This window comes from Leucopleurus acutus (genome assembly GCF_964270905.1).
Source record: "Leucopleurus acutus genome assembly, chromosome: 8".
In the NCBI taxonomy this organism is placed as follows: domain Eukaryota; kingdom Metazoa; phylum Chordata; class Mammalia; order Artiodactyla; family Delphinidae; genus Leucopleurus; species Leucopleurus acutus.
Genome location: NC_139151.1, coordinates 57,178,287 through 57,193,135, shown reverse-complemented (window position 1 = coordinate 57,193,135; position 14,849 = coordinate 57,178,287). Strand labels below are relative to the sequence as shown.

General features: G+C 45.2%; 1 protein-coding gene across 1 annotated transcript; it reads right to left on the bottom strand.

Moving 5' to 3' along the window:
• Window positions 1–9,988: 9,988 nt before the first annotated feature.
• OR2AT4 (olfactory receptor family 2 subfamily AT member 4) lies at window positions 9,989–13,680 on the bottom strand (the record flags this gene model as incomplete). The annotated part of the gene is made up of 3 exons (XM_082844982.1): window positions 12,219–13,680; window positions 11,811–11,896; window positions 9,989–11,007 (listed from the first exon to the last, which is right to left on the bottom strand). Exon 3 carries the CDS (start codon window positions 10,952–10,954, stop codon window positions 9,989–9,991), a length of 966 nt encoding a protein of 321 aa, XP_082701108.1. The 5' UTR covers window positions 10,955–11,007; window positions 11,811–11,896; window positions 12,219–13,680.
• Between the last annotated feature and the right edge of the window lie 1,169 nt (window positions 13,681–14,849).

The window sequence follows — 14,849 nt, the reverse complement described above, 5'->3', positions numbered from 1 at the left end:
TCAGTCAATACATGTCAATCCCAATCGCCCAATTCATCACCCCCCTCCCCCCGCCGCTTTCCCCCCTTGGTGTCCATATGTTTGTTCTCCACATCTGTGTCTCAATTTCTGCCCTGCAAACCGGTTCATCGGTACCATTTTTCTAGGTTCCACATATATGCGTTAACATACAATAATTGTTTTTCTTTCTGACTTACTTCACTCTGTATGACAGTCTCTAGATCCATCCACGTCTCAACAAATGACCCAATTTTGTTCCTTTTAATGGCTGAGTAATATTCCATTGTATATATGTACCACATCTTCTTTATCCATTCGTCTGTCAGTGGATATTTAGGTTGCTTCCATGACCTGGCTGTTGTAAATAGTGCTGCAATGAACATTTTGGTGCATAACTCTTCTTGAATTATGGTTTTCTCTGGGTATATGCCCAGTAGTGGGATTGCTGGGTCATATGGTAATTCTATTTTTAGTTCTTTAAAGAACCTCCATACTGTTCTCCATAGTCGCTGTATCCATTTACATTCCCACCACCAACAGTGCAAGAGGGTTCCGTTTTCTCCACACCCTCTCCAGCATTTGTTGTTTGTAGATTTTCTGATTATGCCCATTCTAACTGGTGTGAGGTGATACCTCATTGTAGTTTTGATTTGCATTTCTGTAATAATTAGTGATGTTGAGCAGCTTTTCATGTGTTTCTTGGCCATCTGTATGTCTTCTTTGGAGAAATGTCTATTTAGGTCTTCTGCCCATTTTTGGATTGGGTTGTTTGTTTTTTTGATATTGAGCTGCATGAGCTGTTTATATATTTTGGAGATTAATTCTTTGTCCATTGATTCGTTTGCAAATATTTTCTCCCATTCTGAGAGTTGTCTTTTCATCTTGTTTATGGTTTCCTTTGCTGTGCAAAAGCTTTGAAGTTTCATTAGATCCCATTTGTTTATTTTTGATTTTATTTCCATTACTCTAGGAGGTGGATCAAAAAAGATCTTGCTGTGATTTATGTCAAAGAGTGTTCTTCCTATGTTTTCCTCAAAGAGTTTTATAGTGTCCGGTCTTACATTTAGGTCTTTAATCCATTTTGAGTTTATTTTTGTGTACGTGTTAGGGAGTGTTCTAATTTCATTCTTTTACATGTAGCTGTCCAGTTTTCCCAGCACCACTTATTGAAGAGACTGTCTTTTCTCCATTGTATATTCTTGCCTCCTTTGTCATAGATTAGTTGACCATAGGTGCGTGGGTTTATCTCTGGGCTTTCTATCTTGTTCCATTGATCTATGTTTCTGTTTTTGTGCCAGTACCATATTGCCTTGATTAATGTAGCTTTATAGTATAGTCTGAAGTCAAGGAGTCTGATTCCTCCAGCTCCGTTTTTTTCCCTCAAGACTGCTTTGGCTATTCGGGGTCTTTTGTGTTTCCATACAAATTTTAAGATTTTTTGTTATAGTTCTGTAAAAAATGCCTTTGGTAATTTGATAAGGATTGCATTGAATCTGTAGATTGCTTTGGGTAGTGTAGTCATTTTCACAATATTGATTCTTCCAATCCAAGAACATGGAATATCTTTCCATCTGTTGGTTTCATCTTTAATTTCAGTGTCTTATAGTTTTCTGCATAAGGTCTTTTGTCTCCCTAGGTAGGTTTATTCCTAGGTATTTTATTCTTTTTGTTGCAGTGGTAAATGGGAGTGTTTCTTAATTTCTCTTTCTGATTTTTCATCATTAGTGTATAGGAATGCAAGAGATTCCTGTGCATTAATTTTGTATCCTGCAACAGTGACAGTTTTACTTCTTCTTTTCCAATTTGTATTCCTTTTATTTCTTTTTCTTCTCTGATTGCCATGGCTAGGACTTCCAAAACTATGTTGAATAATAGTGGTGAGAGGGCTTCCCTGGTGGCGCAGTGGTTGAGAGTCTGCCTGCCGATGCAGGGGACACGGGTTCGTGCCCCAGTCCGGGAAGATCCCACATGCCGCGGAGTGGCTGGGCCCGTGAGCCATGGCCGCTGGGCCTGCGCATCTGAAGCCTGTGCTCCGCAACGGGAGAGGCCACAACAGTGAGAGGCCTGTGTAACCACAAAAAAAAAAAAAAAATAGTGGTGAGAGTGGACATCCTTGTCTTGTTCCTGATCTTTGAGGAAATGCTTTCAGTTTTTCACCATTGAGAATGATGTTTGCTGTGTTTGTCGTATATGGCCTTTATTATGTTGAGGTAGGTTCCCTCTATGCCCACTTTCTGGAGAGTTTTCTTAATCATAAACAGGTGTTGAATTTTGTCATAATCTTTTTCTGCATCTATTGAGATGATCATATGGTTTTTGTTCTTCAATTTGTTAATATGGTGTATCACATTGATTGATTTGCATATATTGAAGAATCCTGGCATCCCTGGGATAAATCCCACTTAATCATGGTGTATGATCCTTTTAATGTGTTGTTGGATTCCGTTTGCTAGTATTTTGTTGAGGATTTTTGCATCTATATTCATCAGTGATATTGGTCTGTAATTTTCTTTTTTTCTAGTGTCTTTGTCTGGTTTTGGTATCAGAGTGATGGTGGCCTCATAGAATGAGTTTGGGAGTGTTCCTTCCTCTGCAATTTCTTGGAAGAGTTTGAGAAGGATGGGTATTAGCTCTTCTCTAAATGTTTGATAGAATTCATCTGTGAAGCCATCTGGTCCTGGACTTTTGTTTGTTGGAAGATTTTAAATCACAGTTTCAATTTCATTACTTGTGATTGGTCTGTTCATATTTTCTATCTCTTCCTGGTTCAGTCTTTGAAGGTTATACCTTTCTAAGAATTTGTCCATTTCTTCCAGGTTGTCCATTTTGTTGGCATAAAGTTGCTTGTAGTAGTCTCTTAGGATGTTTTGTATTTCTGCCGTGTCTGTTGTAACTTCTCCTCTTTCATTTCTAATTTTATTGGTTTGAGTCCTCTCCCTCTTTTTCTTGATGAGTCTGGCTAATGGTTCATCAATTTTGTTTATCTTCTCAAAGAACAAGCTTTTAGTTGTATTGATCTTTGCTATTGTTTTCTTTGTTTCTATTTCATTTATTTCTGCTCTGATCTTTATTTCTTTCCTTCTGCTAACTTTGGGTTTTGTTTGTTCTACTTTCTCTAGTTCCTTTAGGTGTAAGGTTAGATTGTTTATTTGAGATTTTTCTTGTTTCTTGAGGTAGGGTTGTATAGCTATAAACTTCCCTCTTAGAACTGCTTTTGCTGCATCCCATAGGTTTTGTATCGTTGTGTTTTCATTGTCATTTGTCTGTAGGTTGTTGTTTTTTTTTTCGATTCACAGGCCTCTCACTGTTGCAGCCTCTCCCGTTGCGGAGCACAGGCTCCGGACGCACAGGCTCAGTGGCCATGGCTCACGGGCCCAGCCACTCTGCGGTATGTGGGTTCTTCCCAGACTGGGGCACAAACCCGTGTCCCCTGCATTGGCAGGTGGACTCTCAACCACTGCGCCACCAGGGAAGCCCTGTCTCTAGGTATTTTTTGGTTTCCTCTTTGATTTCTTCAATGATCTCTTGGTTTTTTAGTAACGTATTGTTTAGCCTCCATGTATTTGTGTTTTTTACGTTTTTTCCCCTGTAATTCATTTCTAATCTCATAGCGTTGTCATCAGAAAAGATGCTTGATATGATTTTAATTTTCTTAAGTTTACTGAGGCTTGATTTGTGACCCAATATTTGACCTATCCTGGAGAATGATCTGTGTGCACTTGAGAAGAAAGTATAATCTGCTGTTGTTGGATGGAATGTACTATAAATATCAGTTAAATCTACCTGGTCTATTGTGTCATTTAAAGCTTCTGTTTCCTTATTTATTTTCATTTTGGATGATCTGTCCATTTGGTGTAAGTGAGGTGTTAAAGTCCCCACTATTATTGTGTTATGGTCGATTTCTTCTTTTAGAGCTGTTAGCAGTTGCCGTATGTATTAAGGTGCTCCTATGTTGGGTGCATATATATTTATAATTGTTATATCTTCTTCTTGGATTGATCCCTTGATCATTATGTAGTGTCCTTCCTTGTCTCTTGTAACATTCTTTATTTTAAAGCCTATTTTATCTGATATGAGTATTGCTACTCCAGCTTTCTTTTGATTTCCATTTGCATGGAATATCTTTTTCCATCCCCTCACTTTCAGTATGTATGTGTCCCTAGGTCTGAAGTGGGTCTCTTGTAGACAGCATATATATGGGTCTTGTTTTTGTATCAATTCAGCCTGTGTCTTTTGGTTGGAGCATTTAATCCATTCACGTTTAAGGTAATTATCAATATGTATGTTCCTATGACAATTTTCTTAATTGTTTTGGGTTTGTTTTTGTAGGTCCTTTTCTTCTCTTGTGTTTCCCACTTAGAGAAGTTCCTTTAGCTTTTGTTGTAGAGCTGGTTTTGTGGTGCTGAATTCTCTTAGCTTTTGCTTGTCTGTGAAGCTTTTGACTTCTCCATCGAATCTGAATGAGATCCTTGCTGGGTAGAGTAATCTTGGTTGTAGGTTCTTCCCTTTCATCACTTTAAGTATATCATGCCACTCCCTTCTGGCTTGTAGAGTTTCTGCTGAGAAATCAGCTGTTAACCTTATGGGAGTTCCCTTCTATTTTATTTGTCATTTCTCCCTTGCTGCTTTCAATAATTTTTCTTTGTCTTTAATTTTTTCCAGTTTGATTACTATGTGTCTTGGTGTGTTTCTCTTTGGGTTTATCCTGTATGGGACTCTCTGCACTTCCTGGACTTGGGTGGCTATTTCCTTTCCCATGTTAGGGAAGTTTTCAATTATAATCTCTTCAAATATTTTCTCAGGTCCTTTCTCTCTCTCTTCTCCTTCTGGGACCCCTATAATGCGAATGTTGGTGCGTTTAATGTTGTACCAGAGGTCTCTTAGGCTGTCTTCATTTCTTTTCATTCTTTTTTCTTTATTCTGTTCCGCAGCGGTGAATTCCACCATTCTGTCTTCCAGGTCACTTATCCGTTCTTCTGCCTCAGTTATTCTGCTATTGATTCCTTCTAGTGTAGTTTTCATTTCAGTTATTGTATTGTTCATCTCTGTTTGTTTGTTCTTTAATTCTTCTAGGTCTTTGTTAAACATTTCTTGCACCTTCTCGATCTTTGCCTCCATTCTTTTTCCGAGGTCCTGGATCATCTTCATTATCATTATTCTGAATTCTTTTTCTGGAAGGTTGCCTCTCTCCACTTCATTTAGTTGTTTTTCTGGGGTTTTATCTTGTTCCTTCATCTGGTACATAGCACTCTGCCTTTCACCTTGTCTATATTTCTGTGAATGTGGTTTTTGTTCCACAGGCTGCAGGATTGTAGTTCTTCTTGCTTCTGCTGTCTGCCCTCTGGTAGATGAGGCTATCTAAGAGGCTTGTGCAAGTTTCCTGATTGGAGAGACTGGTGGTGGGTAGAGCTGACTGTTGCTCTGGTGGGCAGAGCTCAGTAAAACTTTAATCCGTTTGCCTGCTGATGAGTGGGGCTGGGTACCCTCCCTGTTGGTTGTTTGGCCTGAGCCAACTCAACACTGGAACCTACCTGGGCTCTTTGGTGGGACTAGTGACAGACTCTGAGAGGGCTCACCCAAGGAGTACTTCCCAGAACTTCTGCTGCCAGTGTCCTTGTCCCTGTGGTGAGCCACAGCCACCCCCGCCTCTGCAGGAGACCCTCCAACACTAGCAGGTAGGTCTGGTTCAGTCTCCCCTGGAGTCACTGCTCCTTCCCCTGGGTCCCGATGTGCACACTACTTAGTGTGTGCCCTCCAAGAGTGGAGTCTCTGTTTTCCCCAGTCCTTTCGAAGTCTTGCAATCAAATCCCACTAGGCTTCAAAGTCTGATTCTCTAGGAATTCGTCCTCCTTTTGCCGGACCCCCAGGTTGGGAAGCCTGACATGGGTCTCAGAACCTTCACTCCAGTGGGTGGACTTCTGTGGTATAAGTGTTCTCCACTCTGTGAGTCACCCACCCAGCAGTTATGGGATTTGATTTTACTGTGATTGCACCCCTCCTACCATCTCATTGTGGCTTCTCCTTTGTCTTTGGATGTGGGATATAGTTTTTGATGAGTTCCAGTGTCTTCCTGTCAATGATTGTCCAGCAGCTAGTGGTGATTCTGGTGTTCTCGCGAGAGGGAGTGAGAGCACGTCCTTCTACTCCGCCATCTTGGTTCCGATCCCTGATGCTGCATTTGATGTATATCATCTCCTCCCGTCATCCAACCCTGCCAGGGGGTGGTTATGCCTTTCAACATATGAGAAATTGAGGGTTGGAGAAGGACAGGCCTTTGTTCAAGGCCATGGCTGGAGGGGGGTGAGAGCAAAGTCATTCTGGAGCCAGTCTGCTGTAAAAGAATCTTGCCTGGCAACCAGAAGTCCTGGCTCCTGCAGCTCTGCCACTCGCTTACTTCCTGTGACTTTGGTGTATGGCTGTTAGCATAACTGACGCCATCTTGGCCCTTTTCAGTGTCTCCTGACCCTAATCAGGATTGTACTGTGTGGTGTCATCAAAGGCTTTGTAGTTAATAGATATTGTTTAATACCCATTAGGACCATGTGGCCTCTATGCTGTTAGTCCCCAAACAATGCTGAAAATCTTCTCTGATATATTCCTGGTGCCCATGAGACTGGTCACCCATTCATAAATCTTGAATTAGGAATGCACATCCTATCTCCAAGCACTTACCCCTATACACTAGGTTAACTATAAAATTGTCCCAGTGGCCCCTCTCTGGTGTGTAGTGCAGCTGCGAATGCTTCCTGATCATCATCCACCTGATCCCAATCCCACTCTGTGAGTAAGTTACCCTATAATAAACTGATCCATTGATTACATGGAGCTGCCTGCCTCATTTTTCGATCTCAAGATGCCTTCTCAATTTTAGTTCCCTCCATGAGAAAACACTTGGTTTTCTCACCTGTGCAGTGAAGGGTTTGGAGGAAAAGTTCTCTGAGGGGTTTCCAACCCAATGAACTGTTTTCTGTGTCCCCTCTGGGTCTGGCAGAGCACATGTCACATGGTCCATGCTCCAGAAGGAGAGGGCGAGGGCTTTCCCACCTAGTGAGTACCTGCTGCCAGCCAGGGGCTTTACCTCCATCATGTCCTGTGGACCTTAGTGGTCCAGTGTGTGCAACTATGAGTCAGAAAGGACTGGGTTCCAATCCCAGCTCCTACCTGCATCTCATTTCCTTCTGGGCTCATTTCCTTCATCTGTGACCCCCTGGGGTTGTTGTGAGTCCTTGCAGAGAGAATACTTAAACAATGCTACACAAGAGCCTGGAACAGGTAGGAACTCGAAGTGTGCTAGTGTTTCCAATGTTTCTGCCACCATTAGCCTTGCTTTCCCATGGGAAGGATTTGGCCAAGATGACATGAATCCACCTCTGAGCACACAGACCTGCCAGGATATGTGGTCCAAGGTCCAGCAGCCCCACATACACACAGCCAACCTGGATCCTGGACGTCTGCCTCTTGTGCACACCCAACCAGTCTTCCTGACCCCTGGTCCTGGTTCTACCTTCCCCCCAAATCCTTGCCCTGTCTCCCCACTCTGGTCTTTGCTGAGCTTTGGCACTTCACCCCCAGCTCACTCACCTTCCAAGCCCTGTCTATCTTGGTGCCTCTTGTGGTATCTCCTTTGTGTCTTCCAACCCAGCCAGGCAGAGAAGAGTCAGGTAGGTGCTGGGCTGTGGCTCATTAACCCCCTAACCGCTCCTTTCAGTCAGGCCTGCGGGGGTCCTCTCTCTTTGGGGCTCCTTTGAGGCACTGAGCCTCCACCCCCCAGCCACCCAGGATCAACTTCTTGGTCCCTCCTAGAGCACGTGTTGGGAGGGGACTTGCCTCTGGGATTTGCTGATAATGAGAACAACATTGTTAAGAGCCCTCATGGGTTCCAGAACTTTCCAACCAACGGGGCAGCTTTTATTGACATTATTCCATCTGGTCCTCAGAACAGTCAGGGGAGACAGGCAGCCCAAGAAGAGGAAACTGAGGTCCAGAGAAGTGAAATGACTTACTGATGCTTATACTAATATTTAGTATCAGAGCTGCAAGGCAGACCCAGAGCTTCATTCCCAGGCCTGTGCTCTGCATATGGGTAAGGACATAGGGTCTGAAGAGACAAGTGCTGGGTATGAATACCAGTTCTAATATATTTTAGCTATGTCACCTTAGGCATGTTACTTAACCTCTCTGAATCTGAGTTTCTCCATCTGTAAAATGGAACATAACAATATTACCCATCTCATAGAGTTTTTGAGAGGATTTAGGACATAGTGAAACATGATTTTTTGAAAATGACTCCAGGGGTTTGGTTTGTATTATCTAGCAACAGCCAGAGGAGAGGCTGCCTGCATATATTCTATTTCCCAGGGGACTAGTGATGTTCATCTCCTGCAGGAGAAGATACAACTTTCATGGGCTCTCAGAGTCTCTAGATGCCAAACAGCTGGCTTCACCAGGTACTACTGTCAACAGCTGGCATCTAAGCTTAGACTGCTTAGTACCTAGTAGTTGGTTTTTTCTGCTTATAAAGTTACTCTCTTGCTCCCTTTCCCCCCAGAAGGAAAGCAACAAGGGTCAGGGCCATTATGCCTCTATCTTAGGGTATACGTGTGTGAGTTATTAGCAGTCAACACTCAGCTGCCAGAGGGAAAACCACTAACTGTGTCTACTATAGTCTATCCCTTGAACCTCTCGGATTCATTCACTTTTCACAAGTTCACTCCATTTGGACATAGGGTTTCTAGGATTCTGATTAGTCACAGTTTCAAGGAAATTTATAAGAGAAGGGTTAGTTGGATTAACGACTGCCCTCGCTGCTGCAGTCAGTCCCAAGGCTGCAAGTGACACTTCATCATCCCTCTCCTCTGCCACCCATTCTAGATTCCCTTCCCCTTTCCCTTCAGTGGGTCTAGATGGATTCCCTCCTAGCATGACCCAGACCCTCATCCCTGAAAGTTCTGAGCCCCTGGTTACTCTGCCTCATCAAGCTATAGTTGCTTTAATTGTCCACTAAGAGTTAAAGCCAGAAACCAGAAATGCTCACTTGCCTGAATGCTGACCTCCCAGCCCCCATTATGTAAGAGTGGCTTTACTTCCTCCTGAAGATCACGGTCAATTGCCCTTCTAAATATGGTAACTCCTTTTTCTGACTGCTGATCTGCTTGCACAGTGGGCTTAAAATGACCAGGCAGAAGCTGTAGCTTTAAATTTAGTGAGATTTACTGTGTCTCCTGGTGAATCCGGACTGCTTAATCCACAGAGGCCAGAATCGTCAGGACTGCAAGTACAAATTCCCCCAAATAGGTCACTGTGGGTAATGGTGGGTGGAACCACTCTAGCTTCCACCCACTGGTTCTTGGCAGGAAGCATCACTTTTTAATGGGCATCCAAGCTGAAAATGGATCCATCCCATTGGATGGGAACATGGACCTTATTACCGTTCCCGATTGGAGCAGCTAGTGGTTTTCTTATGCAAACATTTCCAGCCTCCCACCCATCTATATTGCTGATACATGAGTATTTGCTAACAAACAAGTGATACCAATGCCAAAAATATAAAAACTTACAGGAGAAATTTTTAACATTCAATCAAATGCTAACTTCGTGGCTCCCACGGCCCCCTTTGCTTCTCTCTGTCCTAGCACCTTATATTATCTCTCTGGGTCTGACTCCCCAGTTAAACTATGGATACCTTGAGGGCAGCAACTATGTCTGGCTTATTTCTGTCTCTAGCAGTCCTAGTAAAGACTTTAAATATAAATGATTGGATGATCAAATTTTATTCATCACATTAATGACTGATGAAAACTGTGAAAACCAATCATTCTATAACACCAGTGGGAAGACCTCTTGATCCGGTATTTGAGGACCGGGTTTTAGCTGTCTGCTCAACTGAATGAAGTCAATTTGGGTTGCTTTAATTCATTTAAAAATATTTATTGTGTTTATTCTGTGCTGGGCGCTGTCATTGGTGTCCAGGGAGCTGAATTATTTGCATCTAAGGATCAAGGGTCCCAGAATTCCCTGGGCCCTGGGGACATGTCATTTTGGTGATGGCTGCTTTGACATCCTTGTTCCTCAGCGTGTTGATGAGAGCGTTGAGGACAGGTGCGAGAATAGCATGCACCACGTTGCCCATGATGTGGAAGTCGAGGGGTAGGTCAGCCCTGTAGGCCACATAGGCTATGGCAATGGATGAGTAGTAGGTGCCAACCAGGAGGTGGGAGCTGCAGGTGGAGAAGGCTTTTGAGCGTCCTTCTCGGGAGCTGACGTGAAACACTGAGGCCAGGATGTGGGCATAGGAAAGAAGCACCAGGAGAAGGGGCAGGAAGGACACCACCATGGCGATGCAGAAGCCCGTGAAGGTCTGGGGCGTGGTGTCAGAGCAGGAGGCCTGGACCGCAGCCAAATGGTCACAGAAGCAGTGGTAGATGTGAACAGTGTTGTCAAAAGCCATGTGGAAGGTCTGCAGCACTGCTGGGATGGGCAGAAGGAGGGCAGTGAGCCAGGCACTGGCTGCCGGTGCAGCACTGGTCTGTGGGGTCATGAGGATAAGGTAGTGCAGTGGGCGGCAGATAGCCACATAGCGGTCATAGGCCATGACCACCAAGATGAAGGCTTCAGGGCAGTTAAGGCCATGGAATAGGTACATCTGCAGGAAGCAAGCAGAGAAGCTGAGGTACTGGTCCCCAAGCAAGAATAGGGACAGCATCTTGGGGACAGTGGTTGTAGTAGAGAGGATGTCCAGGGCTGAGAGGTTGATCAGGAAGAAGTACATGGGCTTGTGGAGGCTGGGCTCTGCCACCACAGACACCAGGATCAGCTCATTTCCCACCAGAATAAGCAGAGAGATTAAGAGGAAAATCAAGAAGACAAGGAGGAAGAGGGATTCAAGCAGAGAGGGGATGCCCACCAGGTAGAACACAGGTGAGGAGCCCTTTGATCCATTACAGGTGGCTTCCATAGTGGGTCAGGGCTGGTTATTTGCAGACAGACACTGGAAACATCAGTACATATCTGGAAACCAGAACAACCAGGGAAACATTAACTAGAACATGCATCTTTTTGTTTCCAACCATGGATCTCAATCCTAACTGTTTCTTTGTGCCTGGAATTTCATTGCACAACTAAGATGCTCAGGATAGTGAGTTGTCTAATGAACAATGGTTAAAAAGCTGGTCCTGTCTGGTGGGCAAGAGGGGTGAACATAAACACCTGAAGGGCTGTCATGGGACAGGTACAACACTTACAAAGAACTGGGGCCAGTATTAGCAGCTCCAGGGACCCAGAGAGCCCCACATATGCAATAAGTTTCTTACAATTAGAACTATCCCATAAGGCAAAAGACTGGCTTGAGAATGAGTGAATTCCTTATAACTAGAGGTAGGCAAAGCTGGGGTCTTTTGAGCTGAAATGGTGCACAGGAGGTTTAATATTTAGATAGGAGCTAGATTAAAAACCCTTAAGCAAACTTCTGACCCTAGATCCATTGGTTCTTTTAAAAAAAAAAAGTAACATAAATGAACTACATCAATCAGATTGTGGAGGATTCCCTTTCTATGATATCTTATTGATAGGAAGAGCTGCTTCCCCCCAAGGGCTGCTACAGAATGCAGTCTGCTTCAGACAGGAACAGCTCCCCTTTCTGTGCAGCTGCTGCTGGGACTCTGTCTCAGTCTAACCTGGGTCCTTGTATCCTGTCTATTTGTCATATCCAGAGACCAATCATCCTGATTTGCCCAGAACTGCCTGGTTTTAGCACTGCAAGTCCCATGTCCCAGGAAATCCCTTAGTCCCCGGCAAACTGAGATGTCAGTCACCTTGCGAGGGCAGAGGCATTGTATATGCCTTTGGTAGAAGGAGTCATTTCTCGAAAAGGAATCCAAGTGGAAGATAGATTCTCCCCCTGGTGGGAAAAAACAAACTCCAGGGCACTTCCTGGGTCACTCCATGGTCTTCCCCCTCCTAGCTGCTGCAGCTCAGCAGGTGTCACTGTTAAGCCACTTCATGCCCACTGCTCTGGGCCCCAGCTCAGAGGGCATCACAGAGAACTGAAAAGTCTCAGAACCAGTGTCAGGAGAGAAGACCAAGCACTCTTCAGAGAGTAACTCCGCTCCCAGGAGGCTGTTGAAGAAGGTTACTGTGCGTGCACGGCAGCCCAAGACCCCCGCAGTGAGACTTTCCAACCCCCAGAACTGAGCTGAGGGAAGTGTTGACTCGACCTTCACCTTGACTAAGTGATCCAGGGCCAGGTTATGTTGATGTTCAGATCACTGCCTCCCTGCCCCAGGGACCCCTGGAGCAGATCCACTTGGTTTTCCAGGACCACCTCCAGCTTCTCCCTCTTCTAACAAACCCTCTCACGCCACAGAATACGTAAGCGTGGAAATGGCCTGCAGGTAGTTGAGTCCGTGACCCTTTCTTTCACAGACGAAAAGTCAGGCCGGGGAATTCCCTGGTGGTCCAGGGGTTAGGACTCTGAGCTTCCATTTCACGGGGCGCGGGTTCAATCCCTGGTTGAGGAACTAAGATCCCGAAAGCTGGGAGGCCAAAAAAAAAAAAAAAAAAAAAAAAGACAAGTCAGGCCGGGGTGGGGATGGGCAGCTGTCCCCGGGTCAACAGCTGGTCTGTACCAGACTTGGTCCTGGAAACCAGGTCTCAGGCTCTGGTCTTGGACTCTTTCCACCAAGCCAGGCCACCTGGAGGATTTGGAAGCTCTGGTTTCCACCTGGGGAAAAAATAGGCCAAAAGTTTTACTTTCCTCTCTCCATTTCTTAGGCTGATGTCAGAGACAGTTATGGATTTCTGTTTGGTTCTGAGGGCGTTTTCAAACAGTTTCAGATGGTCTGGTTACTAAATAGAGGCACTACAAGGCTAGAAAAAGAATGCTCTTTTCAAGAAATGACTTAAGGAAGAGGTGGACTGGGCACATCTGCATGGAAAAAAGTCATGACAATCAGGTCCCGTGTCCTGAGCAGAGCGGTTGTATACCTGGTGCCTGGTAGTTGTGGCACATATACACAATGGAATACTACTCAGCCATAAAAAGAAACAAAATTGAATTATTTGTAGTAAGGTGGATGGACCTAGAGTCTGTCATACAGAGTGAAGTAAGTCAGAAAGAGAAAAACAAATACCGTATGCTAACACATATATATGGAATCTAAAAAAAAAAAAATGGTTCTGAAGAACCTAGGGGCAGAACAGGAATAAAGATGTAGACATAAAGAATGGACTTGAGGACACAGGGAGGGGGAAGGGTAAGCTGGGACAAAGTGAGAGAGTGGCAAAAAACAAAAAACAAAAAAACCCTACAACTACAGTTTCAGTAGTTGTGGCTCACGGGCTCTAGAGCACAGGTACCAGGCACCTGGTACCTGGCTCATAATAAACCCTCAACAAATATTTTTTTAATAAATGAATTAATTAATGAAAGGGTTAACCTGAGTTAAACTGAACTTTTCCCCATAATGGACTAGTCAGCAGGATTTTTCTTCTCTTTTCTTTTAACATCTAAATTGACAGAATGCACATTTCCAGGGAAGCTGCTGCAATTCTGAGATGCTGTCCCCTCCACTGGCTGGGCCCATGTAAGCAGGTTTTGCAAGGTCTGCGGGGCAATCCCAGAACATCAGAGCCAGAAGCGTCCTGAAAAGCAAGCAACGTAGTCCAATCCCCACAGCCCTCCTCCCATTTTTCAAATAAAATAACTCAGAGAAGGGAGTGACTTGCTCAGTCAAGGTCACACAAGGAGCTGGAAGTCAGACTCCGGGCTCCCTGCCAGGTCTCCCAAGGGTCCACCACGGGAGCGGCGCTGAAGCTTCCCTGTCTGGCAGCCCACATCATTCTTGTATCCCTCACCAGCCTGAGGATTCCCTGGGGCTGGAGACTGACCCTGACTCCTTTCCTATAAAACCAGGATCTCAGTGTGGCCCAGCGCCTGGCTTCTTCATGTTTCCACAGAGCTGTCCTGACGACCTCAGGGCTTTCCCTCCAGCATTCCTGCGGAATCACACACTTCACCCTGTGGAAAGCTTCTGGTCTTGCTCCCCTATTGTGGCTGATACGGAGGAAGAGGCTCAGAGAGGGGCTATGCCTGGCCAAAGTCACACAGTTAGTGAATCAGCAGCCAGCCTGCAATGCTGTAAATTGGGGCAGAAAGATTTTAGCCCATCTCCCTTCTCGTAGGGCCCCTCTCATAGTGGGGTGACGGTCCCTAATTACTTGTCCCCTTAAACTGTGCCCTTCCAGAACCCTGTCCCTCCTTGGGCTCTGACAGGCTCTGGGCACTTCCTCTGCAGCCTTCATGCCTACATAAGGGGGGGCTCAGCTCACCTGCGACCCAGGCCACTCCAGCTGCCCCTTCTTCTCCCCAAGCCAGCGCTGCCTCAGTGGGGAGGTGAGACTGGTTCCATTAAACCCCCAGGCCCTCCTGTCCCTAACCTGCTGGGTCCTTTCCCCTGAGGTCCCTTTCTAACAGGGCCCTGTGTAATGCTTTTCTGAGGACTCCCAAGTGGCTGGCTAGCAGCTACCACTGGGCTTGGCTGATACTAGAACAACAAGATTAATAGTCTTCACTGGGACACAGAACTCTGTGGTCTATGGAGGTTTTCCCACCTATTGAGCAACAGTTCACAGCCCCACGTGACAGGTGAGGAAACCAAGGCTCAGAGGTGAAAGGAATTGCCCAGGTCACACAGCAGGCCGAGGACAAGGCAGGATGGAGGTCTCAGATTTGCTAACTCTCAGTCTAGCCTCTGAGCCAACCAACCACACAAATGAGACAAAGGTTGTGAAAAATCTCTATATAACTGTAAAGTGCTGTGCTGTTGGCCCGGGGAGGGGGGTGTGGGGACACT